General features: G+C 55.6%; 1 protein-coding gene across 5 annotated transcripts; it reads left to right on the top strand.

Annotated features, from left to right (window-relative positions):
* Positions 1-442: 442 nt before the first annotated feature.
* On the top strand, positions 443-26,470 carry PCDH1 (protocadherin 1). 5 transcript variants are annotated; one of them, XM_033097005.1, is made up of 6 exons: positions 908-2,195; positions 8,876-9,738; positions 12,720-14,915; positions 20,060-20,279; positions 21,226-21,264; positions 22,462-22,597. In XM_033097005.1, the coding sequence occupies exons 1-5, from the start codon at positions 1,763-1,765 to the stop codon at positions 21,249-21,251; spliced, it is 3,738 nt and encodes a 1,245-aa protein (XP_032952896.1). In that variant the 5' UTR covers positions 908-1,762; the 3' UTR covers positions 21,252-21,264; positions 22,462-22,597. The 5 variants fall into 5 exon arrangements, with proteins under 5 accessions (XP_032952897.1, XP_032952894.1, XP_032952896.1 ...); XM_033097006.1 differs by lacking the exons at positions 908-2,195; positions 21,226-21,264 and adding an exon at positions 443-670 and having other exon boundaries at positions 22,462-26,470; XM_033097003.1 differs by lacking the exon at positions 21,226-21,264 and having other exon boundaries at positions 907-2,195; positions 22,462-26,470.
* The last annotated feature ends 13 nt before the right edge of the window (positions 26,471-26,483 follow it).

Here is a 26,483-nt window from a genome sequence, read left to right as displayed (position 1 = left end):
TGGCGGGAAGAGGATGGATCTGGAGGAGGAGATGCCGAGGGATGAAGGCACTGGGGGAGACACTTACCCCTGCCTCGACTTCCTAGGGGGCATGGTAGGGGAGAGGTGTTTGAGTGAGGTTAGGAAGGGAATTCGGGAGGGGTCCCAGATCCGGGCTCGGGTGGAATAAGTGTAAGGTGAAGAGCCAGTGAGGGGGACAGCCTGTGTATCCGGGCTCCTGGTAATGGGGAGATAGCAAAAGGGGGTCCTCGTTTTGGGGAGCGGTGCTCGGGGTCCCCTCCCAGTGGGACCTGAGCGGTCCGGAGCTCCACCTCCCTCCCGGGGGGGGGGCTGGGAGGCGGGCGGGAGGCAGGCGGGCGGGCCAGGAGAGAGGAGGGAGGCAGGAGGAGGGAGGAGGAGGGAGGGGGCGGGCCAGGCTGTGCGCTTCGCTCGCTGCTGGCTCTGCCGCCGCCGCCGCCGCCGCCGCCGCCGCTGCCGCTGCCGCCTCACACACTCGGAGAGCGGGAGCGCGGCGCGGACGCGAAGCCGCTGAGGCTGCTGTGCCCAGAGCCAGCCGGAGCCGGAGCCTGAACCGCAGCGCCAGCCCGAGCCGTGCGGAGCCGCAGCCCGGGCCCGGGCCGGTGGTGGCTCATGGACTGCAGGGCCCGCGGCCGGTGCTGCCCCGAGGCGGGTAAGGATCTGGCGGCGGTGGAGGCGGCGGCGGCGGCTCCTGGCCAGGAGCGGCCATGGCCGGCGGGAACTGCGGGAGGGGCTCTCTTCGGAGCGAGGCCACCGTGGCCCTGTCGGTGTTCGGCGCGCCGGGGCAGAGGTGGGAGAGGCTGGGAGCTCGGAGTAGGGGTTGCGGCCGGGGCACCCTGGCCTCCATGGTGGCGAGAAGCCGAGCGAGGAGAAAAGGTGCTGAATCGGACCCCAGCCTCGGCATCCCGCACCCCTCACGCTCGGAGCCGCGGGGATAAGGGGACCCTACGAGCTCGCGGGATGGAGATGGTTTTGGGGAAGCGCGCAACCCCCAGTTGGGGGGGGCTCCCCGAGGACGAAGTAGCAAGGACCCTCATCCACAACGCACACACACACACTTGTTGGGCGACCAGCTCGGCTCACTCAGGCGCTTCCAGCTCCTCGCGGGCGCCCGGAGGGCCAGACCACGGACATATGTACACGCATACATACATCCGTACATATGTGCACACAGACATACCTCCCGCACACCAGCGCCCACTGGGGCACCATCACTAGCTCAGAATCCGCTTCAGCCTCTGCCCGCTCAGCAGCACGGACACACAACCTGCGGCCTTAGCGAGCAACCGATCACAACCGGGTGTGACATTTGGACACACTAAACACAATCCTGTGTTCTCATGTAGGAATGTCACGGCCACAGTTTGCCAGATGACCACTCAAAACCTAGTCTTACACACACATATTCCTTTAAGGAACACACCCTAACATAAATTATGTTACCTACTCCTTGGCCAGAACATAGCAGTAGGTACACATCACAGGTCGGCTTGCACCCCTTGACTGAACCCACATAAACATAACCCAGTCTCAGCGCACGTCTTGAAGGCACACACCCTAACACAGTAAGTGGCACCTGCAGCAGCGCCTAACGATCACAAACACAGAATCCACTGCTTCACATGTCTTAACAGTGAGTGTCACACACAGCTTACACCAACAGTATCACATTACACCTTGCAGCGTGTACACACAAACTCACACACTCTGTGCCTGTCCCTCGGAGGCCAAATTCCGTCAGGAGATGCCGGGGACGCCAGGCGAGCCCCTAACGCCCCCTCACCTTAATCACGACATTGTTACTGTAAATATTGGCACAGTGGGAACCCTGGGGGCCGGAGGGACCGGCTTCCCCAGCCGGCTCCTCCCCCACCTTCACTCCGGGGCCGGGCGGGCCGGGTATTCCCGGAACGAGCTGGACCTGGCAGGCCGCGCCTCCCCAGGGCTCCCGGGCCCTAGGTCCCTTTGCAGAGGGTGCAAGCCTGGGGCGGTGTTTGCGGCCCTCTTCGGATCATTTAGCCGCGTTTTCCGAGCCACCTGGGTCCCCAGCACACCTGTGTCCGTCTCACACCTGGGCGCCCCCTCCGCCGGGTCCCGGCTGCAGGCCAGAGTTCTGCGCGGACAAGGCCCTGGGGCCAAAAGGGAGATCGCGGCACCCTCAGGAGCAAAATTAGTAGGTGAGATGAACTCGTATCCCGTCCCCCAGCTACCCTCAGTAGCCCAGACTTCTGGCCTCAGTTTCCCCAGTGATGGCGACTGTTCCTTCTAGCAAGAAATATTCGGGACGGCCTTGAGGTCTTTGAGGATTGAGCGCGGGGCAAAGACCCTTTTTTCTCCCGCCGCGAGAGGGTCGGTTTTATGAGAATGTCCCTGCCCAGCCGGGCTGGAGGCTTTGTGATTCGGCCGCCGTCTCCCTCCCCGCCCCCTCTCAGCACCCGCAGAGCTTCTCCAACCGACGCGGGGTTGCGGGGGACCCTACAGCAGAGGCAGGAGATACGGAGGAAAAGATCGCCCGCGGCGGCCCCTGGGGCTGGGAGTGCAAGGGGCCCGCTGGCCGAGGCGTGTTCTCACCGCGCCGCGCCCCCGCCTCGCTTGGAGTTCCCAGAGGCCGGGTACAGCCGGAGTGGGGGTGGGGCCGCCCGAGCCCTAGGATGGTGGAGGGACAGTCGCTGTCCCCTTCTTCCCCCGCCCCCAACACTTCAGCGTCCTCTGGGAGGAGACGCCCCGCGCGCTGGGTGTGTGCGGGGAGCCCCCGCTGACCACCGCGGTGCAGACAAGGGGCTGCCCTGGCCGGCAGAGCTCTGGATGTTCCGGAAAACGCAGGGAGCCTTCCATTACCTGCTCTGGGCCAACCCTCGTTTGCTGCCAGGAAAGAAGGCACCCAGAAGGTGTTTGTGACAGCCCAGAGGTCTGGGTGTGTGTCTGGGGAGAGGCAGGGTGTTCCTTTCTTGACGCGGGGGTCTGGAAGGATTGAAATCTGTAATTACAACTAGGCCAGGACATGGGATGGAATCAAGAGGATAGGGATGAGAAGGCCCTCCCGAGAGGGCCAGGGACAGTGTAGAAGGGGAACGGGTCTGGTTTCCCCGCTTCCCCTACACCCAGTCCCCAATTCCAAAAGGGCCTTGAGCTGGAAAGAGGTGCCATACTGGTCTGGCTGCTGCTGTGGCTGCTTCTTCAGGGGAGCTGGGCTAGATAGAGAGTGAGCTAACGGCTGGAAGGAGTGGGGTGGAAGGGCCCGGAGAGGGCCTGCAAGGGTGGGGGTGTGGCTGAATGGGAATCCGGGCTGGGCGGAGGGGAGATGGAGGAAGCCCTTCTGATACTGGGTGAGGGCTGCCCCTGCCATGAGCAAGAATAGTTGTTGCTGCAGAGAGAGATTCTTTCAACAATGTATTGAGCACCTACTATCTGCCAGGGCCCATGGTGTGTGGTGAGGATGCAACACAGTAGTAACATACATGCCATCCTTGCCTTCATAGGTCTTGCCAGTTAGCAGGGGATTGGTTCATCTATTTATTGAGTACCTACTGTGTGCCTGGTGCTGGGAATAAAATGCTCTATTCAGTGATTGAAAGATATAGTAGTATATATCCGCTTTACAATGTTAATAGACTTTAATGCATCAGATCTCATTTAATCCTCCCAAATAACTTCAAAAGGCCGGATTTATTATTTCCATTTCACACTATGAAAACAGGTTTAGAAAGGTGAAGTTACTTTACCAAGGTCATACAGCTAGGAAGTGGTGGAGCAAGGGTTTGAACCCTGACAAGCAAACTCAAGAATGCAGGTGCCTAGAAGCCCTGGAGAGGCTAATAGAGGGTTGTAGAAGAGAAGGGAGAGGAGCTGAGGGCTGGCTCTTGTTCACTCTGGGAGGCCTCTGAGCAGCTCCACCCTGTGCAGCCCTGCTTGCTTACCCTCCTCTCCCAGACATTAACTTTGTCCCTTGGTGTTTTGTGTTGACAGTGTCGGTGGCTGTTGTGTAACAGTGCAGGGGTGGGCGGTGGGAGGTCCAGGGCTGACCTGGTCTCTGGGATAGTGATAGCTGCCTCTGTGTGTTTCCTCTGTGTTTATCAAGGCCATAGTATTTATCAGGAAATGACCCTGGTCTCTGAGGTAGGCTGGAAATGTAGGTTCCAGGTGTGTCCTCTCCACTGTCCTCCCTCCCCAGATGTTGACACAGATAGTGTTTTCCTTGGCCTTCCCTGGTCTCTGCCCCCTCACACCTCACTGTACTCCTTAGGCCTGAGAAGGGTGAGTCAGTGTCCCTGCGGAAGCTCTGGTTTCTCGGGATCCTGGGTGCCCATGTCACTGGCAAGAGGTGGGGACACCCTTACCAGAAAGGCTGCCGGGGCGTGGGAAAGGGCAGATATGGCACTAACTGCTTGGCTGCCATCTGTGGCGAATTGACTCCCAATAGCCAACCACCGGGACAAAGTTCAGGGATGGTGGGAGCAGGGTTGGGAAAGGCCGCCTCACTGCTGCTCTGACTCTCCCTGCATCCCTAAGGGCCCTGAAGCAGCCTGGGAAGCCTGGGGTCCTTCAGTCCTGGAACCCTAGGCACTCTCTTTCTCTTCCGCTCCTTGCCTGGCAGTTTTGGCAGCCCAGAGACAGTGGAAGGGGGTGGTGGGACATAGCAAGCATATTCTAGCCTCCGTAGGTGATTTCTGTTGATTTCCCCTCCCCCATCCAGCCTTTCCCCAGACTCTGGGATGTGAAGAGTCATTCTTCTTTCTCAAATCCTGACTTCTGCTTACTGCTTCTGTGACCTAAGATGATTAATTATTCTTTTTGAGCCTCAATGTTATCATCTGTACTACGGGGAATGGAATGATAATAAACAGGACTCATTTCAGAGGGTTGGGAGTTTTAGATGAAATAACGTATGTACATGTAGTACAATCTCAGGGAATGTTAGCTGGGACCTAGTGATGGCAGTGATGATGATGAGAGTAAAGGTGGTTATGACAGAGTTTGTGCTGCTTTCTGAACTGCTAGGATCTAGTGTATCTCAAAAGTTGTTCCCGGAAGGTCTGGACCATTGCTTCCTGCCACCTGGGGATTTCTCCAGGTCCCCGCTCCAGAATCAGAATTCCGAAGGGTAGGGCCAGACAATCCTCATGGTAAAGGAAGTCTCCAGGTGCTTCAAGGGCCTAAACTCTCTGCAAGTCTTGCCCCTACTCTGGGTACCCTCCCCCAACCTCATTTCCCCCCAACTTCCTCCTACCTTCTAGGAATTTCCCTCCCCCATACCTTCTTTGCCTTGGATGTTCCTCTGTGGTTCTCTTTCCAACTCAGAAGTTTGATACCACAGTCCTTTCCTGGCTCCTCTGCTGCCTAGAGGTAAGGAATCTCATAAGAGTTTGGTTTCTGGGGGCAGCCAGTTAGCTCAGTTGGTTAGAGCGCAGTGTTCTTAACAACTAGGTTGCCTGTTCGATCCCCACATGGGCCACTGTGAGCTGTGCCCTCCACCACTAGATTGAAACAACTACGTGACTTGAAGTTGATGGGTCCTGGAAAAACACACTTAAATAAATAAGTTTAAAAACAAAAAGAGTTCGGTTTCGGGGGCAGGGGTTGGGGGGGTGGAGGGGGTGGTATGTGGTGGTGGTGGGTCACAAGCATGTTGTGTTTGTCATGTTGTGTTTGTGCTGCCTGGGTGGCCTGAGGGGTTAGAATCCCGGATTGTGACCCCAAATCAAAGTCACCCTGACTCTGCCAGGCCACAGACCTTTGAATCTGTACCCCAAATTTATGAGCATTCATTTTTCTTGGAAAAATCGGCACCATGGTTTCATAAAATTCATAAAGGGGGATGTGACCCAAAAAGCTTACAAATCCTTGAGAGTGACTGGAGGCAAGCAGTCACTGCCCAATTTCTCCTTTGTCAGGTTGAGGGTAATTCCCTGCAACCCTCACCCTGCCAAGACTTATGCCTGGAATTGGTGCACACAGTGATCCCATGTTGTGCGTGTGCTATGAGGTGAGGGCAGGATAATGGGCCTAGAAGAGAATGAGGTTCTTTGGAGACAGGTGTGTTTGCATTGGGGCATGATGGTAAGATGAGCCTTGTGCCAGGTCCACGCAGGTAGAGGGGAAGTGGCTGGAGGGTGGATCCAAATGGAGCATCAGATAAATTCTTACTTCCTTTAAAGAGATTAAGATTGCAGCTAGGAACAAACACACGCTAATCTGATAACGGCCTCCAATACTTTGAGCACATTCTGAAGAGTGACCAGGGAGGGAGGCTGGCAGTGCTTTGGGCAGGCTACATGGAGCAAGCGAAGTGTTTGACTTGTGTTTAAGGAATATGTGTGTTCAATGAGCACTTGCTGAGCGTCTACTATGGACCTAAACAGAGACGGATTAAACTGACCCCCACAGGTTCTCAGTAGGGACAATAGGCAAGGAAACAAGCAAGGACCACACCGAAAGTGCCAGGGTAGGCTGAGCCGGGGAGCTAAAATAACCAGTTACTCAGGAGCTCTTACTGAGCACCTATTGTATGCCATGTCCAGGGCTGTGTGTGTGTGTGGGAGGGGGGCATCTTGAGGATTTAAGAGTAAACAAAGCAGAGGCTCTCCTGCTCTCTGCTCAATCTTGTAGGAAAGACAAAATAATTCCTAGATTATTTCCCAAGCAATTACATAACTACAATTATAAGTGCCTTGAAGGGCATTTGTTTGAGTACTCACTGTGTGCTAGGCATTTAGCCCACATGACTTCAAACTCCCTAGGAAATAGGGAGTATGATCCCCATTTTACAGATCAGGAAACTGAGACTCTAAATCATTTGCTGTGGCACCTGCAGTCAGGAAGTGGGCAGCTGGGATTTGCCTCAGACTGTCTGATGTCATAGTCCCTGCTCTTCTCTATCCTGCTGCCTGATATATGCCAAATGGGTACAATCAAACAAAATTGACAGATAGTCATTGAGTTAGAACGACTGTCAGCCCCACGATGGCAGATTGCATCTGTCCTGTTCTCTGCTGTGTCCCAGTGCCAAGACAAAGCCTGGCACATTGTAAGTGCCCAATAAACATTCATTGAATGCATGAATGAACATCTACAGTGTGCCCAGCTTTGTGAAGGAGCAAGGGTGGGGGGTGAGTATAGGAAGCCCTGTCCCTTCCTTCAGGAATGTTTGGCATTTGCCTGTAGAGGCAGAGAACACAAGAAGAGATGCCCAGTACTGGAGGTGAAGAACATAAGCGGGTGGTGTCCCAGGCAGCACAGTGATTCATTGCGCGGGACTGGGGCAGACAATAAGTGGCTGTGAATTGGAGGAAGGACAGGTCACCGTGGGCTGGAGAGGCCTGGAAAGGATTCCTGGGGGACCAGAGCCTGCCTTTAGTGGGGTGGGTGTGGTCTGTGACAGAGCCTGGGGCGGGATTTCCAGGTAGGGGCAGGTGTTCCAGGTGCAAATGGGGAAGTGGGGAAAGGAGATGGAACCTGAGCCCTTTGCTGACAATTCTGGGCCGAAGACTTTGGATGTGAACAGAGGGGCTGGCCATGGTCTTGTTGGAGAGGAGGAAGCAGACGCGGACAGTCTGGCAGGGCTGGCTGGGGTCTACGAATGCACAGCCTCAAAGCTGGCGGAAATGGGCAGCAGAAGTGGGTTATTGCGGTGATGGGGATGCAGCTTGTGGTCGGCTGGGGCAGACAGGACTCTAACTGGAAAGATTTGGGGGTGAGCGGGGAGAGATGGGCCTGCACCTGTTAAGGGGGGAGGGGCCAGATGTGAAATAAGGGCTAGATATTTGTGAGGAAAAGGATCGAATAGGAGCCAGATGTTGAGAGACTGTGAGCAGAGGAAGGAGGGTGTGGTCGGGGAAAGGCTGGTGGTGTCATTGGCAGCTCTGTCCCAGTTAGACCTGCTGGGCTCCTGGTGGCTAAGGACAGGCCAGGGCAGCTCCGAGTTCCAATTCCAGGGCGAGTCAGTCCTGACCCCAGTCTTGACATTCTCTTCTCTTCCATACACCTGCTGGTATCTTGACCTCTTGTCTCTTCCATCCGGCTCCACTCCCCACCCCCCGCCCCCGCCAACTCCAGTGGAAGGCAGAGAGGGAGTGGGAAGGAGCCTGGGGAACTGTGTATGTGCACACATAAGTTCCCGCTCAGGGGCATGTGTGTTGGGTGGGGGTAGAGGTTGGGGAGAACTAACACCCACTCCTCAACCCTGTTTTCAGGCCTTGATTGGTATCCCGTACGAGCTGGCCCTTCATGGGGGCGGGGGATATTGGGTATTATGGGTGATTTTTGTCAGACAAGAGGGATTTGAGACGTCATACCTCATACACGTGCACTGACTTGGCATCTCAGAAAGGAGAGAAACAAGACGTCATCCCCTCTCCCTCCAGCCAATCTGAGTGTACCTCAGTGTGGCAAGTAATGATCTGGGGTCTGGGGAGTAATCAGGGGTACCTGTGTCTCTTTCCTACCATGTGCGTTGGGGGTGCTCCAAGCCTCACCCTTCCACTAGCTGTCTGTCTCTATCTCAGTATCAGGGTAATTACCATGGGTGACTAAGGCAGAATGCTGGTGAGAAGGAGGTGTTGAGCAAAGCACTGAGTAGAGAGCAGGGAGGGAAGGAGGGAGTGTCAGTGGGTCAGGGCGTTCCATGGGCGGGAGCTGCTCTCGAGCTTTCCAGGTGCCTTACTGGCTCCCCCAGCTAGGGCAGACACAACGGCTACAGCCAGCTGTGGGTAAGACACAGGCTTCTGTGCTGGGGCTTAGCTCTGCTTATGGGAGAGTCGTGTGTAGGTGGGAGAGGGAAAGTGGGAGGCTGGCTCAGGGCAGCCCTCAGGCCAGATTCCTCCTCCTCGCTGACCCTCTGTTTTGCCTCTACCCCTTTCAGCCCTCCTGATTCTGGAGCCTGCCAGGATGGGGCCCCTGAGGTCCAGCCAAGGCCCTGGGGGGCAACGGTTACTGCTGCCCCCCTTGCTGCTGGCACTGCTGCTCCTGCTGGCCCCATCTCCAGGCCATGCCACTCGGGTGGTTTACAAGGTGCAGGAGGAACAGCCGCCCAACACCCTCATTGGGAGCCTCGCAGCTGACTACGGTTTTCCAGATGTGGGCCACCTGTACAAACTAGAGGTAGGCGCCCCGTACCTGAGGGTGGATGGCAAGACTGGTGACATCTTCACCACCGAGACCTCCATCGACCGTGAGGGGCTCCGTGAATGCCAGAACCAGCTCCCTGGTGAGCCCTGCATCCTGGAATTTGAGGTGTCTATCACGGACCTTGTGCAGAATGGCAGTCCCCGGCTGCTTGAGGGCCAGATAGAAGTACAGGATATCAATGACAACACACCCAACTTCGCCTCACCGGTCATCACGCTGCCCATCCCTGAGAACACCAACATCGGCTCACTCTTCTCCATCCCAGTGGCTTCGGACCGTGATGCTGGCCCCAATGGTGTGGCGTCCTATGAGCTGCAGGCTGGGCCTGAGGCCCAGGAGCTATTTGGGCTGCAGGTGGCGGAGGACCAGGATGGGAAACAGCCGCAGCTCATCGTGATGGGCAGTCTGGACCGGGAGCGCTGGGACTCCTATGACCTCACCATCAAGGTGCAGGATGGTGGCAGCCCCCCACGTGCCAGCAGTGCCCTGCTGCGTGTCACTGTGCTTGACACCAATGACAACGCCCCCAAGTTTGAGCAGCCCTCCTACGAGGCTGAGCTGTCGGAGAACAGTCCCATAGGCCACTCGGTCATCCAGGTAAGTGGCCCCTCCACCTCACTGGCAGGGTGATCCACCTTTAGAAATGGGAGCCCACCCTTACCTGGTGAGAGTTCCCATCACTTAGGGGGAAAACTGCGAGGGTACAGGGGTGAGACCCCTTGTCCCTCGCCCCAGACCAGTGAGACCCTCCCACAAGCCCCACCCCACCCAAGCAGGTGATATGGTCCTCTATCAAGCTACTTCAGTGACAGTGATACAGCATGTGGACAGTAATCCCCTATCCGCAAGGCAGACTCAAGTTGGAGAAATCTCTAAGAAGTAAAACCCCTTTCAAGTCAATTGATCTCCCCACCCCGCTGCCCCCAAACACGTGAGCTGAGCTGGAACAAGGGAATCACCTTTTGTCCAGGTAGAATCTCCCCAGAGATGAGAGTATCTTTTCAACCGGGGGACCTTTAGCCAGATGAGATTTTTCTGAAGCTAGAGGACAGTGCCTTCCTTTGCCCCCCTCCTCGACAAAGTCAGATGAGATCATTTTAGACAGGTGAGTCCTCAGAGTTCTAGAAAACTGTACTCAGATGTCTGTATACTGGCCTCCTCCACTAGGCACAGGGTGCCCATAGGTGTGCAGTGTATGGCACAGTGGGGGGTCGGTTGCCACTGCTGAAGTTCTCAGCACCCTTCTCCATGGGAACTGCCCCAGGGGCTGGGCAGCTTGGTAGGGCCAGGGCCTGGGAGGGAGCAGAGAAAGCGTCCCTGCAGACAGGTGGGTGTATCTCCCGCTGTCATCTCAGCCCTGGCTTCCTGCCAGCCCCAGCTCCTTTCTCCTTCCCCATGGGCTGAAGCTGTCTGTCTTTTATATGAGGAAGCTGAGGAGGGCTCAGCCTACCCTGGACACCGTTACCTATCCCGGGAAACCCTTCGTCCTACATCCTCAAACTGAAGTGGGCCCTGGGAAGGAGTTTCAACCCCTTCTTTAGAGGCTGGTGGACTGGAACCTATAGAAGAGAGACTGAGAAAGAAAAGGGAGACAGACAGTCGAGGATACCAATAATAATAGCCTAGATGCCAGGACTGCTCTAAACACATTATGTGTATTATATCATTTAATCACCACAGTACAAGGTAAGCATTATCCCCATTTTACAGATGGGAAACTGAGCCCATAGAGATTAGGACACTTGCCTGATATCAACCAGTCTCTGTGTTCAGATCCCACCTTGGCTATGTCCAACAGCCTGGCTTCAGAACCTATGTGTTTGTACCAGCTGCACCCTTCCCAGTGGGGTAAAGCAGGAGAGTGGGGCAGAAACGAGGCTAAAGGTAGACAGGCAACAGAGAGAGGATGGGAGAGAACTGGCAGTGTAAAGAGGCATTAAGAATTGAACAAGGATGGGAGGGAAACAGAGTCAGGAGTCCTAGAGAGAGACAAAGGGAGGTGAGATGTCAAGAGAAGCAGATAAGAGCTGGGTGACAAATCTAGTGACAGGGAAACAGTTGGAATCATAATGAAAAAGTTGGGGACAGACAGACTGGGGCAGGGGAGGAGTGAGGAGAAACGGTTCGGCTTTCATAGGGCTGAGAGTTTGACTCAGGGGTGAGCAGAGACCACTGTCGAAAGTCCCAGCAGAAAGGAGAAGAGCCTAGCAGTGGCTTGAAGGCCCATTCGGTGCAGTGCTCAGCACTGTGCTAGCACTGATTTTCAGAGAAGGATGGATGGATGGATGGATGGATGGATGGATAAAAAGAGGGATCATTGTTATTTAAAAAGCACTTGCCACATGCCAGGCAGTGTTAGGCATTTACACATTCCGTTTAATCCTCACCACAACCCCATGAAACAGGTTCTATTGTTATCCCCATTTTACACATTTGTAGACTGAGGCTTGGGGAGGTTAAATAATTTGCCCAAAGTCACATAGTTCGGAAGTGGTGGAGCCAGGATTTGAGCAGGACCCTTCTGCTCTGCTCCCCAGAACTCTCCCAAGTTATGCCTGGCCCTTCTGCCCCCCTCAACCCCAACCTGCCATCTCATTCTGTGATGGAACTCCAACCCTTGTATTTTTCCCTGAACCCTGATAGCTCATGGCTATTCCCACCTCATTCCTATTGCCCCATTACCACCCATGTTTGTATAGAATTGGGCCGAGTGTGCGTCGGTCAAGTGTGCTTCAGTTGGCATGGGAGGGTGTGCCCACTGCAAAGGGACAGACAGTTCATTGTTTGATGCTGGGAGCCCAGCCCGCTGTCAGCAGGCTCTGTGGCCTGCACCAACCCCTCCCTCCTGGCCACAGGCTCTGCTGGATTCCTCAAGTTGGTGCCTAGCCAGCGCCAGCCCAGCTGGGAGGGGAAGAAGCTGCTGAAACAGGTTTCCCCGGTTTGACAGAGCAGTGGCCTCACGGGCTCTCTCTGACCCACATCCCTACCTGGCTGCTTTCAAAAGAAATCCCCTCACCTGTGGCCTCCAGGTGGACATGTGGGTGTCCACTCATGTGCAAACACACATGTGCACAAACACAAATACCTTCTCCTACATAATCACAGTCCCTTACACGTATATGTGCATGCATGCGTGTTATACTCATGCATACACACCATCTCTGCTGCTCACACCTTTCCAGCTCTTCAGAAGGGTCTCAGGCCAATTTAATTGGGTAGCAGGGCTGTATTAATTGGACAATTGGATCCTCATCCCCATGTTTGGGCAGACGAGTGCAGGAGAGGAGTGCGGAAGAATTTCGTTCTGCCCTGTCCCATCTCTAGTAGTGGCTTATAGCACTGTTGAAGAGTCCCAGGCTGCTTCTACCTACGCTTTTTAGGGAACTAGATCAGTAATATGTGCCACCATGTCAGGATTGGCAAAGGGCAGCACATGCGCTGCTTTTGGGAAGGGTGCTGTGTTAGATCAGTCGTGTGTGTCTGTCACGCTCGTTGGAAAGGCACCACATACATCCCTTAATTTGCTATCCCAGACTAACCCATCCCTGTTTTCCTTGTTTTTCTCCCCTGCCCTGTAGGTGAAGGCCAACGATTCAGACCAAGGTGCCAACGCAGAGATCGACTACATGTTTCACCAGGCACCGGAAGTCGTGAGGCGTCTTCTGCGACTAGACAAGAACACTGGCCTTATCACTGTACAGGGCCCTGTGGACCGTGAGGACCTAAGTACCCTGCGCTTCTCAGTGCTTGCCAAGGACCGAGGCACCAACCCCAAGAGTGCCCGGGCCCAGGTGGTGGTGACCGTGAAGGACATGAACGACAACGCTCCCACCATTGAGATCCGGGGCATAGGGCTCGTGACCCATCAAGACGGGATAGCCAACATCTCAGAGGATGTGGCAGAGGAGACAGCTGTGGCCCTGGTACAGGTATCTGACCGAGATGAGGGAGAGAATGCAGCTGTCACCTGTGTGGTGGCAGGTGATGTGCCCTTCCAGCTACGCCAGGCCAGTGATACTGGAAGTGACAGCAAGAAGAAGTACTTCCTGCAGACCACTACCCCACTCGACTACGAGAAAGTCAAAGACTACACCATCGAGATTGTGGCCGTGGACTCTGGCAACCCCCCACTCTCCAGCACCAACTCCCTCAAGGTGCAAGTGGTGGACATCAATGACAACGCACCTGTCTTCACCCAGAGTGTCACTGAGGTCACCTTCCCGGAAAACAACAAGCCGGGTGAAGTGGTAGCCGAGGTCACTGCCAGTGATGCTGACTCGGGCTCCAATGCTGAGTTGGTTTACTCTCTGGAGCCTGAGCCAGCGGCCATGGACCTCTTCACCATCTCACCCGAGACTGGAGAGATCCGGGTGAAGACATCCCTTGATCGGGAACAGCGGGAGAGCTATGAGTTGAAGGTGGTGGCAGCCGACCGGGGCAGCCCTAGCCTCCAGGGCACAGCCACTGTCCTGGTTAACGTGCTGGACTGCAATGACAATGACCCCAAGTTCATGCTGAGTGGCTACAACTTCTCAGTGATGGAGAACATGCCGGCGCTGAGTCCAGTGGGCATGGTGACGGTCATTGATGGGGACAAGGGGGAGAATGCCCGGGTACAGCTCACGGTGGAGCAGGACAATGGTGACTTTGTTATCCAGAATGGCACAGGCACCATCCTCTCTAGCCTGAGCTTCGATCGGGAGCAGCAAAGCACCTACACCTTCCAGCTGAAGGCAGTGGATGGTGGGGTCCCACCTCGCTCAGCTTATGTTGGCGTCACTATCAATGTGCTGGATGAGAATGACAATGCGCCCTTTATCACCGCGCCTTCCAACACCTCCCACCGGCTGCTGACCCCCCAGACGCGTCTTGGTGAGACAGTCAGCCAGGTGACGGCTGAGGACATTGACTCTGGTGTCAATGCCGAGCTGACCTACAGCATCGCTGGTGGCAACCCTTACGGACTCTTCCAGATTGGGTCACATTCAGGTGCCATCACCCTGGAGAAGGAGATTGAGCGGCGCCACCATGGGCTGCACCGCCTAGTGGTAAAGGTCAGTGACCGCGGCAAGCCCCCACGCTATGGCACTGCTTTGGTCCACCTTTATGTCAATGAGACCCTGACCAACCGCACGCTGCTGGAGACTCTGTTGGGCCACAGCCTGGACACTCCACTGGACATTGACATTGCTGGGGATCCAGAATACGAGCGCTCCAAGCAGCGGGGCAACATCCTCTTTGGTGTGGTGGCAGGTGTTGTGGCCGTGGCCTTGCTCATCGCCCTAGCAGTGCTCGTGCGCTACTGCCGGCAACGGGAGGCCAAGAGCGGCTACCAGGCTGGCAAGAAGGAGACCAAGGACCTATATGCCCCCAAGCCCAGCAGCAAAGCCTCCAAGGGAAATAAAAACAAGGGCAAGAAGAGCAAATCCCCGAAGCCTGTGAAGCCAGTGGAGGATGAGGATGAGGCCGGACTGCAGAAATCCCTCAAGTTCAACCTGATGAGCGATGCCCCTGGGGACAGCCCCCGCATCCACCTGCCCCTCAACTACCCACCGGGCAGCCCTGACTTGGGCCGCCACTACCGCTCTAACTCCCCACTGCCTTCCATCCAGCTGCAGCCCCAGTCACCCTCAGCCTCCAAGAAGCACCAAGTGGTGCAGGACCTGCCACCTGCAAACACATTTGTGGGCACCGGGGACACCACATCCACGGGCTCGGAGCAGTACTCCGACTACAGCTACCGCACCAACCCCCCCAAATACCCCAGCAAGCAGGTAGGCCAGCCCTTGCGGCTCAGCACCCCCCGGCCCCCACCCCACCCCTACCACGGGGCCATCTGGACTGAGGTATGGGAGTGACAGAGCACGTATATTGGGCCTATGCACTCACCAGCCCAAGTGAGGGTCCACCCAGGCCAAGGGTGGGATGTGGGACCAAAGATCTGGGACTGCTGGCACCCTGGCAATGGCCCTGCTGTGTCACCTAGGCATGGATGGTTAGGCGGAGCGAAAATTGAGGGAGGGTGTGGTCTCCTCCTCCTGCTCCCTCCTTACTGGGAGAGGCCTGTGATTTGTCAAGTCCCTGGACTACTGGGTGATACAGGTGGGGGCTGATGGACAGGTGAGCAGAAGGGTTTGGAGGCAGAGGGGGGAGGGAAATAGAGATGACGTCTACTCCAAACCTGGATCTCTATCTGAGGCCAGCCATGGTGCTTCTCTAGAGGGAAATGGGGAGACCTGATGGGTAACTGGGTGGGGACTCGTTAGGGAGGAAGCCTCCCCATTTGTGCCTTCTATATGTACTGTGTGTAACCCTTTTCCCCACCCCAGGCTCCTGGGGCTGGGCCCCAGTTTCCCAGCCCCAGTCCCAAACACTTCCCTTTGACAATAAAGTTCTCTATTTTTGGAGTTTTGGTTTCTTGTTTTCCTGGAACTGAGAGAAGGAGCGAGAGAGACTGGAAACAGCCCTTTCTCCTTAGGTCCTGACCCAATTTTCCCATCCCTTCTCTCTGCCCCTTCCCACATCCTGACTTGCCCCTCTACTGCAACCCTACCTTGATTTACCATCTTCCCATCCACCCCCATGTCCGCGTCTGGGGAAAGTGCCCTTCTGAGCAGCTTTCACATGGGAGTGTCGGGCAACATGTCCCCTCACCCCATGCTTGTGAGGCCTTCTCCCTAGGAATGACACCCTTCACCAAGAAAGGGCAGGTGGAGATGCACCCACGTTCTGTCCTTTCTCCACTGGCTGAGACTTGACCTTGTAGATCTGCCCACATTGAGCAGCCCATGACAGAACTCAGACCAGAGCTCCTAGTGGGGGTGGAGTGTAGCCTACCTGCCTCAGGTGAAGGCAGAGAACCTCTTGATTATACCAGCCACCTTCCCAAAGGGCAAGATCTTCCCAAGTCCCTTTCCCAGCCTCTTCATCCCAACACTACTCAACACCCAGCAATTATCTGGACCTGCCCTGTGTGTCCCATCCCACCATGATCACCATCCTTGGCTGCCAAGGAGGGCCCAGGGAGCGCGGAGGGAATGTTCAGGTCCTTTGGATTGACCTGTTCTGTATCCCCACTCTTAGGGTGCTCCCTGTGAAACGGGGCCGGAGCAACCTAGTCCTGTCCCCTCCCTTCCCTTTCTTCAGCTCCTTGCTCTGGCCACCTGGGCTGCTGGCTCTCACTCTCTCTCTCTCCGTCTCTCACTTCTTGCTCTCTTGAGTCTACCCAGTCCTTGCTGTGCCTAAGTGGGAGGGGGCTAAAGTCTGGGTGTAGGGCCTCAGGTCCTAGGTGAGTCTCTGAGGCCGGAGGCAACCTGACTCCATGGCAACTGAAGAGGCCTGAGACACTCCCAGGAGGTCCAAGGCGCCAGCTCTCTACTCTGATTTCGTCCACAAACTCCCTGATGTGTGTGGGGTAGCTCCAAAGTAAAAACTCCTGAGGGCTTTGGAGGAGTGGGACACGGGGAAGGGAAATCTAGTTTCATTGTATTTCTCTGGGACAAATTAGCACCTCCAGGGTGACCTCCAGCAATTCCTGACCAACCGTTCTTTCTCTTTTGTTCCTAACCTGCTGCTACCAGCTCTTCTATTCCTTTAGGTCCTTCATCTCTTTCTTTCCCGGGTCTGAGGGATTATCCATTCCTTGGCTCCAATCCAACCTGTGCATGCAGCCATATTGAATACCTCCTCCCAACATTTGGAAACAACCAAAGCACAACCATTGTCATCACCGAAACACAAAAGCTGAGTTCCTGCTGGATGCTCAGCATGGTACTAGACCTTGAGCAAAAATGGCCACATCTGGATAAGACATACAAGTGAAAAGATGAGGCAATTGAGAATCTTAAGTGTCGAGTGAGAAGTGCCATAGTAAAACTTTTCCCCACTTGCCCCACTGCTACTTTTGCTACTACTTGCTTCCCTTTTTTTTTTTTTAGCTTTTTTTTGTTGTTGAGTTTTTACTAGGTGCAAGCACTTTATGTGAATTAGTTCATTCAATGCTCATAACTCTTTGTGACATAAGTCATTATAGCGCTCATTTACAAAAGTGAAAGCTAGTTGGCGATGAAGTCAGCATTCAAACACAAAGCATCGGAAAATCGGATTTCCAGAGTCCGCTGTTAACCATTACGCCATAAAAAAGGTGTTCCGTGATCAAGCTAGGTTTGGTAGTAAGCGCTACATTATCCCATTAGCCTGTTTCAACGGCTCTGTAAAACCTGCAAGAAAAGGAGAACCTGTTAAACTTTGTATAACTCAGCGTTTTCCAAATTTATTTGACCGTAGTGCCTCCTCCTTTTCTTTGAGGAAGACAGTATGAGGTAACCTGCATAGGACAGGGGAGTGGGCTCCGTTTAGCAGGATGCGAAACTTGAGCCAGTTCTGCAATGATAAGCAGGAGATGGGAAGAAAGTTCTCCAACTCCTGAGGCAGGAGTGAGCATGACCACGTTGGGGGCGGGGGCGGGCAGAAAGGGGAGTATTCTGGCTGGAGGGGAGAGGACAGGAGAGAGCTGAGAGATGAGACGAGGAGAAGAACTAGGTTGTAGAGAACACAGATGCCTTGCCAGAAGCTCCTTAAGAGGAAATGGGAGCCCCACAAAGCACATGCATTTTGGAGGAACTGAGTTTTAGAAAGTTCACTGGAGTGTATGGTGGACTTAAATGTAGTAGAGGTGAAGGTACAGGATTGAAACTGTATAGTCTAAACTAAGATGGTGGCGATGGGGATGATGAATGGATAGATTTGACTGAACTGGAGAAAAGACACCCAGGACTCAAGGGATAATTGGATATGGGGTAGGTGTGGGGAAGGAAGGGAGAGCTACCAGGATTCCCAGGTAGATAGACATCATCCTTCCAAGTCTGGATGATGGGTTAGTGATGAGATCATTGCCCGTGCACAAGATGATTGAAGAAAAAGAATTTGATTTCCGATATATATCTGAAGGGCCAGTAGAGACAGCCAATTGGAAATATCCAGCAAGTGTCTAGAACTTCAGGACTAGAGTTTGAGAGAGCATTTGGATGTAGGCTTTTTAAGATTTAATAGTATAAAGGAAACATTTAGTATTGAGTATGACCCAACCCTCCATTTTACATAAAAGAATCGTAGGAAAAAGAGACCTAGTGACGTGCCTAGTGGGCAGGACTAAAGCCTTAGATGACCAAGTCTGGGTTCTATAGGGAGGGAGCGCTGCTGGCTAATGTCCTGAAAGAGAAGTACCCAGACAAGGAGACTGCCCTGTGCTTCCCAGACCCCTCCTGGAGCCGGTTCACCCAACGCCGGGGGGATGATGCTTCTTTACAACCTCTCAGCCCCAAACGTCCAGGTCAATTTTGGGGACCTTATCTGTCATCACCCAGATCCTTCAGTGTTTTGGATCACAACATGGATCCCAAGAAGGGTTGCCTATTCCTGAAGATGGGGTAGGAGCCAAGATGGGAAGGCAGTTCAACTCCAAAGCCCTTTGTCCTGACAGCCTCCCTCACCCCAACTGCCTTAAATGGGTTGGAAACTGGGTGGTGTCAGGAAGTGGATCTACAATCCCAGAACTACCTCTTCTGGCCATCTTGATAACCGCCTATTGAGGGTTTTAGAGGAAAGGCAAAGCATCAAAAAAGTCTTAGAAGATTAGAGGGAACGTGGAGACTCATCAGCAGGGCCCTGGGCCCCACCGGGTCCCACCCCACCCCTGCCCTCTGGGAGTCCTGGGTTTGCACCCTCCACAACTCCTAATTTCTGGTTGGCCAGAAAACCGGTGGCAGTCCTAGGTGGGTGTATGGGTGACTGGCTGGTTGCGCCAAGTGCCAAACTGAGGTTGCCAGTTTCCTGGGGTGACCATGAACCCGTGACAGGCAGACAGGGCTGCTGGCTGGAAGCAGCCTGTCCCAGTTCCATGCCCTCTACCCCAGCCACCAGTGCAAGCTTCTTAGTGCTGGCTCCACCAAGCTGGTGGCCCCTCCCAGAAGCTCCTTCCTATTTCCTAGGAGTCTATTTGAGGCCAGCCTTCCTGACCTCTGATGGACGCCAGGCCCCTCCCCAATGTCCAGGTCCCCCGGCTCTGGGGCCCTGCGCTCTACAATTCACAGTTTCCTGATCTGGAGCATGGGGGAATTTCCATGGTTCTGCTTCCCCAACCCCAAGGTGCCCTGGTTTGTTATCTTCTTCCCTTCCCCCTTTTTCCACTCCCAGGCCTCTCTGGAGGGGAATGAAGTGGGTACAGGGGGGCTGAGTGGGAGCAGACTCAGCAGGGAGTCCTGAGGCTGCCTGCAGCATTACAAACCAGGCGTGAGGAGCAGGATCAGAAAGAGGTTGGCACCTCATTTGGATGGAGGCAATGGGAAGTTACAGAGCATTGAGACAGGTGAGGAGCTGGAGTTTGGGTGATGCTGTTTGGAAATTAGGGGACTATTGTGGTCTTGGTGAGCTGTTTTGGAATTAGGAGTCTGTACTGCTTTTAGGAAGCTGTTCTAGAAATTGGAGGCTTGCTAGTGTTTAAAGCCTATGCTGGAATTAGAAGAGTTGGCTGGTATTGTGCTATTCTGGTGTTGGCTGTTCTGGAATTAAAGGGAGGCTGTGCCAACATGGGAGGCTATGCGGTAACAAGAGGTTGTACTAGATTAGGCTTATTGTGGTGGCCTGGGGGCGATAATAATATCAAAGCTTGTGCTTGTTAGGACTTTCAGTGTGTGGTTTTGGCTGTCCTGGGAGCTGTCTTAGAATTAAGGGGTAGTCCTCTCTTGGGGCCTGTGCCTTCTGGGGGCTATGCTGTGCTAGGGGGCTGGGCCTCTTCTTGGTTGCTGCTGAGGGGGCTGGAAGCTTTGGGGGTGGGCCTGGCTGAGGCTGGGGCCTGGTGTGGTGGTGGGCCCCATGAGGTTGGCTGGCTTGCTAGCAGTGATAGTTTCTCTCCCTGCAGTTACCTCACCGTCGAGTCACCTTCTCCGCCACCAGCCAGGCCCAGGAGCTGCAGGACCCGTCCCAGCACAGTTACTACGACAGTGGTCTGGAGGAGTCTGAGACGCCGTCCAGCAAGTCATCCTCGGGGCCTCGCCTCGGTCCCCTGGCTCTGCCTGAGGATCACTATGAACGCACCACCCCCGACGGCAGCATAGGAGAGATGGAGCACCCCGAGAATGGTGAGGAGAATCAGCATGGTGAGGGTGTCCCAGGAAAGAGCAGAAGCCAGAGCATGGTGACGAGACCTTAGAAATATCCTCCATGTACTGGGCTCATTGTGTGTTCAGCAGTAATCACTGTGCTGAGTGCTTTCAGGTATATATTCATTTAATCTTCACAACCACTCTCTGACCTGAGAACTTTACAGTGGAGGAAACTGAGGCTCAGAGAGGGTGAGTCACTTACCCAACAATCATACATAGGAAGTGACAGAGCTGGGAGGGATTCAAACCCAGGCCTCTCTGACTCCAAAGACCTTGCATTCAGCACTATATAACCCTGCCACCCTGGGGACAGGAACCCTGAGAATGATGGCCGGAGGGCTCAGGTAGTGGTGAGAGAAACTTGAGGGGACCTTGAGGTAATGAGGGTCCCATAACAGGGTCCGAAGGCCTTGAGAAAAGGGAGGGGACCCTGGATGCTGTGAGGATCTCAGAGAAGGGTATGGTGGTCCCTTGGGGGTAAGAGCAGGAGACGGTTTGACTGATAAAGCGATTGGGGAGGTCTGGAGAGGGGAAAGACCTGTCTGGGAAGGGTCTGCAGGGTGATGAAAGAAGGGAGGTCCTAGCCGGAGCAATGGTCAATGTGGGAATGTGTGGTGGGTGTGCTGTCAGAACGTGTGTGTAGTACGTGTGTGTGAAGATACCTATGGCAGCCTGTGCAGGGGTGACTGAATAAGCCTCCCCTTGGGATAGACTCTCCAGCTTGGAGTTGTCTTTGGGTCTCGCCCCCATCCTCTCCAAACTCCCCCAGCCCCCCAAAAGAGGTGAAAATTTCCAAGTCCACCCCTCAAGCACAGGGCCCTGTCTAACCTCCCAGGCCCCAGTTCTCCAGAGTGCCCTTGCCCCCACCCTGCCCCTCCATGCTGTATCTCATGCCCATCTCGTCCTTTTTGTGCCCGCGCAGAGCCGGCTGGCCGGAGCAGGCCCTGAGGCGGAGTGCCAGGTATGTGGGAGCTACTCTGGGGTCTGGGGTCTGGGGGACTTGGCCCAGCACCCAACCCCGCCCACCTAGTACCCATGCTCTGCTCCGTGCCACAGTGGATCCCTCAACTCTGCCCTAAGCTGAAGAGCCTTGGCGCTTTGAGGGTTAACAACAGAGCTGTCCCCTCCTCACCTTGCACTGGCTGGAGGCAAAGCCAAGGTGGGTGGTACCAGGGGATCCCCTGGCCCAGGCAGTGCTGCTCAGTCAGGTCCCTGAGGGGGGTCACCGCCTGGTACTCTCCCTGAATGAGGGCGGGACAGGGGCAACTGTGACAGGAAGTGCCCATGGCCTAGCTGTTCCCATGGAGACCCTGCTGCCCAGCAACCACACCAGCTACTGCTGATGTCAGGTGGCCAACTTCTTTTCCCGTGGGTGTTCTGGGCAGGGAGCCTGGGGGTAAGGCCATGGGTGGTGGTTGTCCTGGGGGCTGGAGTGAGGCCGGGAGGGGCTGCATGAGTGTGCTTGCAGGTGTGTGAGTGTGTGCTTCTAAGTGAACTCCTCACACAGAGGCTTGTACCCTCCCCCTGGCTTTAAAGCAGGGCTTTGCTGCCCTGGGGTGGGGTGGGGGTGGGGTTCCAGGACAGCTGGGAGCATGGTGAGGCTTGAGGGGTTTCAGAAGGAAGGTATGTGCCCACCTTTGTCTGAGGATAGAAATGCCCAGTGTAGATTTGTGTGTCTGTACCTATCTGAGGGTAGGGGTGTGTGTAAAAGAGACAGAGACAGAGGGAGAAAGAGTCCTTAAATGAGGATGTGGAGTTCCTCCGTTCTACAGGAGGGCAGCTTTGTGTGTCGAAGCCTGTCTGGAGACAGATGGTGGAGTGTGGAGATGAGTTGTGTGTTTGTGCACCTGTCTGAGGGCAGATTTGGTGGGGGTGTGCAAGCAGAGCTAGAGGGTGGGTGAGGATGGAAGAAATGTATCTATTTAAGGACAGACTCTGTGTGTGTGTGTGTGTGTGTGTGTGTGTGTGTGTGTGTGTGTGTGAAAGAAAGTGAGCATGTGGTAGATGGTGGGAAGGTGTGTGTCTAATTTGAGGGTGTGCCTCTGAGCTCTGCGCAGGAAGGGGTATGCACCTGTTCTGAGGTGGCAGGGGGAGATCATGGAGCAGAACTCTACGAGGCCCTCCTGCCTGATGACTGTGTCCCCGCTGTCTCCTGCAGACCTGCGCCCTTTGCCTGATGTCGCCATGACGGGCACATGTACCCGGGAGTGCAGCGAGTTCGGTCACTCTGACACATGCTGGATGCCTGGCCAGTCGTCTCCCAGCCGCCGGACCAAGAGCAGCGCCCTCAAACTCTCCACCTTCGTGCCTTACCAGGACCGAGGAGGGCAGGAGCCTGCGGGCACCGGCAGCCCCAGCCCCCCAGAAGACCGGAACACCAAAACGGCCCCCGTGCGCCTCCTGCCCTCCTACAGTGCCTTCTCCCACAGTAGCCATGATTCCTGCAAGGACTCGGCCACCTTGGAGGAAATCCCCCTGACCCAGACCTCGGACTTCCCACCGGCAGCCACACCGGCATCTGCCCAGACGGCCAAGCGTGAGATCTACCTGTGAGCCCCATTCTGGCTGGTGGCCATCCCCTCGCCCAGCTGCCAGCCAGCTCCCAGATGGGCCCATTCCAGGGCCTCCACTCCTGACCCCTCCAGCGTGGACTTCCAGGCCAGGTCCCCGAGTTGCAGGGGACTACCTGCCTCATGACCACGCTGGCCCTTTCCCCAGGCAGGGTCCAGGTCCTCTCCCCTCACTTAAGCCCCCAGCCCCCAGGGAGCCCCTTCTTCCCCTTTATGGGGCTCCCCCAGCTAATGCCCAAGAGGGCTCTTCTCCAATGACTAGGCTCCCATCCCTCGACTTCCAGGGAGCACCCCCTCACTTTGGGCAGATGGTAGAGTCAAGGACGGGCAGCACACTTTAACTCATTGTTTCCTTCATGGCCGACCAGAGAGAGACAGGTTGCCCCAATTCCAGCGCTGAAGCAGGGTTGAACTGGGGAGCCCCTCTCTCTGGGAATACCCAGAGGAAACTCCTCACCACCAGGGGCTCCCTGAAGGGCTTTCGTTACCAAAGGTGGGGAGGGGATGTGGGTGGAAGTGGGGTGGAGGCTTTGTCTTCCCTTACTAGTCCTGGGCTGACCCACTTGCCCACCACGTACCCATGCCTGTCCCATCTGGCCCCCCACTTCCCTGCTGGAGATGCAGTGTCTGTATATAAGGACCTTGGAATGATGTCCCCATTTCTGCCTGATTTGCAACTTTTCTTGTTGATGTTGTGTTGTCTTGGGGGACCCCTCTGGGGGGGGACCTGCCCTGTACCCCCTCCTCCCTGCTGCAGTGCCCCCCCACTCCAGGCCTCTATTGTTCCATGTTGTAAATACCCCTGGGGCCGTGGCGGGATGGGGGTGCAGGCCAGGGAAACAATGGGTGGGTGGGGGTGGGGATGGGGGTAACATTCGCCTATCAGCAGAGCTGGGCTTTTATTTAATTTTTTTTTAAAATACAAATCTCTATTTTTTTGGAACTGTTGCGCTGTGCCCTGGGGGGGATCCCCGCTCAGGCTGGCCCCCCACATCCAGATGAGCATCACCTAGGGGCCCTGAGGCTGTGGGGGCAGCTAGACAGGGGGGGATGACTGTGCCTCTGGCCTGGTTGGGTGAGTTGGGAGCAGGAAGGTTTGCTCAGGGGGTGGCCGATTGCTGCCCCCAATAGGGGGGACCTGCATCCTGCTTCCTCCCTGCCCCCTACCCCCCAGCCCCTGCCATGACTGATCCGTCAGCCTGTAAAACCACCATTGCCTTGATCTCAGGGGGTGGAAGGGCTGCCTCAGGGCACCCTGGGCTCCTGGGCCCCTTCTTCCAGTTGGGCTTCCCTTTGCCAGGGTCAGGGGTCCTGTGGGGGAGTGGGTGGGGAGATTGGGGGACAGAGAAGCCCAGTCAGCCATGATGAGGTGGGATTCCTTTCTTCACCTCAGGGGGCCAGGATGTGAGGGGCATCCTGTACAGCCCCCATCTCCCACTGTGGCCATCTCAAAGCCTCAGTCCTCTTCCTTCCAGAAACCCCCACTGCCTTGGCCCATACCTCTCCAGCTCCCCAGGGGCCCAGGCTGGGAGGCTGGAGACTCAGGGTATGGCCCTTGCTTGACTTAGTCAAAGCTTGGGAGGCAGCCCAAGGGTGGGAGGGGTGGGTACAGGCTGCTGGGTTGTCTGGTGCCTTTGGGAGCTGTTGCTGGGGTCTTGACTCCTGTAACCCCAGAGACCCCACCTCTACCCTGGAAAAGCCAGGGGGCTGAAGAATCACCCTATTCTCTGCTCCTTGCCCCTAACTTGGCTTGGAGTAACAGTGCTGGAAAGGAGAGCATTGTTAGACTGGTGGCCCCGGCATACACAGCCCTTCTATGGAGGGCAGGGGGTAGAGTGGGCTGGGGTGGCAGCAACCAGGTCTAGGGGTTGGCCAAAGGCTCCTTTCCCTGGGGGAGGCCCAGGAAGTGGGCTGGGGCTTGTTAAAGAGACAGCCCCTTCCCCCTGCACAAACGGGGCAGGTGCAATAGTGATGGAGTTGGTAACATGAGGTACCCAGCTGGTGGGGCAGTGGCCTCGAGGATGTCCTGAGTCCTGAAGGTCAGGATTCTGGCAAGATTGTATGAGGCCCATTTGCTTGGTGGAGAGGGTGGTCCAGACAGGAGACATTCCTGGGGTTAGTGGACTCCCTTTCCCAGAAGCCCCTGGTGGCCTGGGCATCTTGCTTTGGTCTTGGAGACCCCTGAGCAGTGGGTGGAAGGGCAGAGAAGCATTTTGCACAATGGAAAAGCCAGAAGGAAGGGGTAGCCCAGATGGCTGGGAGGGCTGAGAAGCACAGAGGAGGAGCCCTTCCCACAGGCCAAGGCAGAGTCCCTAGCCCCCTGGTTGGGGCTGGGGTGCTGAATCTGTCACCACCTGGGCACTTGAGAGGTGAAACCAAAGGTGGGCAGGGGATGGGTGACAGCATTGGGGACCACTCCTTTTGGTCCTAGATCTGTGAAGCCTTTCCCCAATGCCTTGTGTCGCGTACAGTTTTATGTACAAATAGGCGACATTTGGCCAGAGGAGACCCCCCCTCAACCCAGCCTGACCCAGTCAGTGTCTTCCTAGAGGGGACCTAGTTGGTCCCCACCCCCCTACTTCAGAGCATGTATCTTGGTAGGGGGAGGGTATATGGGGACATATTTCTCTCCTAGGGTCCCTGAAGTGTGTCTCACAACCCAGGGGAGGGTCTCTGGAGCATCCCTAACCTCTAGGGGCTCCCTAGCCCCTATCTCTTCCCTTGGGAGTCTCTAGGGAGACACGTATTCCCGCTGGGGACCATGGGAGCATGTCTCCCTACCCAGGCTCTCTGGGAGCCTGTTTTCCTCCCAGGGTTCCTGGGAGTACTTAAGGCATGTCAGTCTTGGGCCATCTCTCTTCCCAGGGAAGGGGGAGATCTCTGAAGCATGTCTGGGAAGGGATGTTTCTGGCCTTCCCTGCATCTCTGCTCTGGGGGTCTCTGACCTGTAGCACTTTGGGAAGAGACTAGCCAGCTCTGAGTTGTCTTTTCTCCTAGGGTTCTGGGGTACCTCTCTTTCCTGAGGGCCTGGCCTATGGAGCCATTTCTTCCCTGGGTGGGGGCTGTCTCCTGGTGGTGGGAGGGCTTGCGTTGGCCATGAGAAAGTCTCCACACGGGACTTCTCTGGGAGGGGGGACTGTGTCTCGCCCATGGGGTTCCCCGGCGGGTGTGTCTGCCCGTGGGGAGAGGGAGACTGTGTCTCCTCGGGTTATTTGAGTGGGGAGGGGGGCCGTGTCTCTCTCGTGTGCTGGGGGGTGGGGTTCGGGGAGGGGGGTTTGGGGCACCTCAGTGCCCACATTGGGGTCGTGTTTCTCTTGGTTCGTGCCACTTCCCACCGCCTCGCTCCTTCCGGGAAGGGCTCCCGCCCCGCCTCCACTCTACCCCCATCCCTGGCGCTGCGAGCACAATCCCGTTGATTTGTAATGATTTCTGTCTCTTTCTGTCTTTCTCTTTCTCTGACCTCTCCCCACCCCAGCCGCGAGCATGCGCAGGCACCGCCCCTACCCCCTCCGGTTCGGTTCGTTTCCGGTTTGTTTGCTGAGCTGTCAATGAAAGACCCGTGTAATTATTCCCGAGCTTTACAATAAAAGTGTGAAAACCGGACCCCACT

Source organism: Rhinolophus ferrumequinum, chromosome 24 (genome assembly GCF_004115265.2).
Source record: "Rhinolophus ferrumequinum isolate MPI-CBG mRhiFer1 chromosome 24, mRhiFer1_v1.p, whole genome shotgun sequence".
In the NCBI taxonomy this organism is placed as follows: domain Eukaryota; kingdom Metazoa; phylum Chordata; class Mammalia; order Chiroptera; family Rhinolophidae; genus Rhinolophus; species Rhinolophus ferrumequinum.
This window is presented reverse-complemented; position numbering and strand designations above follow the sequence as displayed.

Excerpts from the sequence above, each read along its gene's own strand:
- PCDH1 (XM_033097003.1), top strand. The coding sequence starts at position 1,763 with ATGCCGGGGACGCCAGGCGAGCCCCTAACGCCCCCTCACCTTAATCAC. Across the intron at positions 14,916-20,059 it reads CCAAATACCCCAGCAAGCAG|TTACCTCACCGTCGAGTCAC; the intron begins GTAGGCCAGCCC and ends CTCTCCCTGCAG. Across the intron at positions 20,280-22,461 it reads GATGGAGCACCCCGAGAATG|ACCTGCGCCCTTTGCCTGAT; the intron begins GTGAGGAGAATC and ends TGTCTCCTGCAG.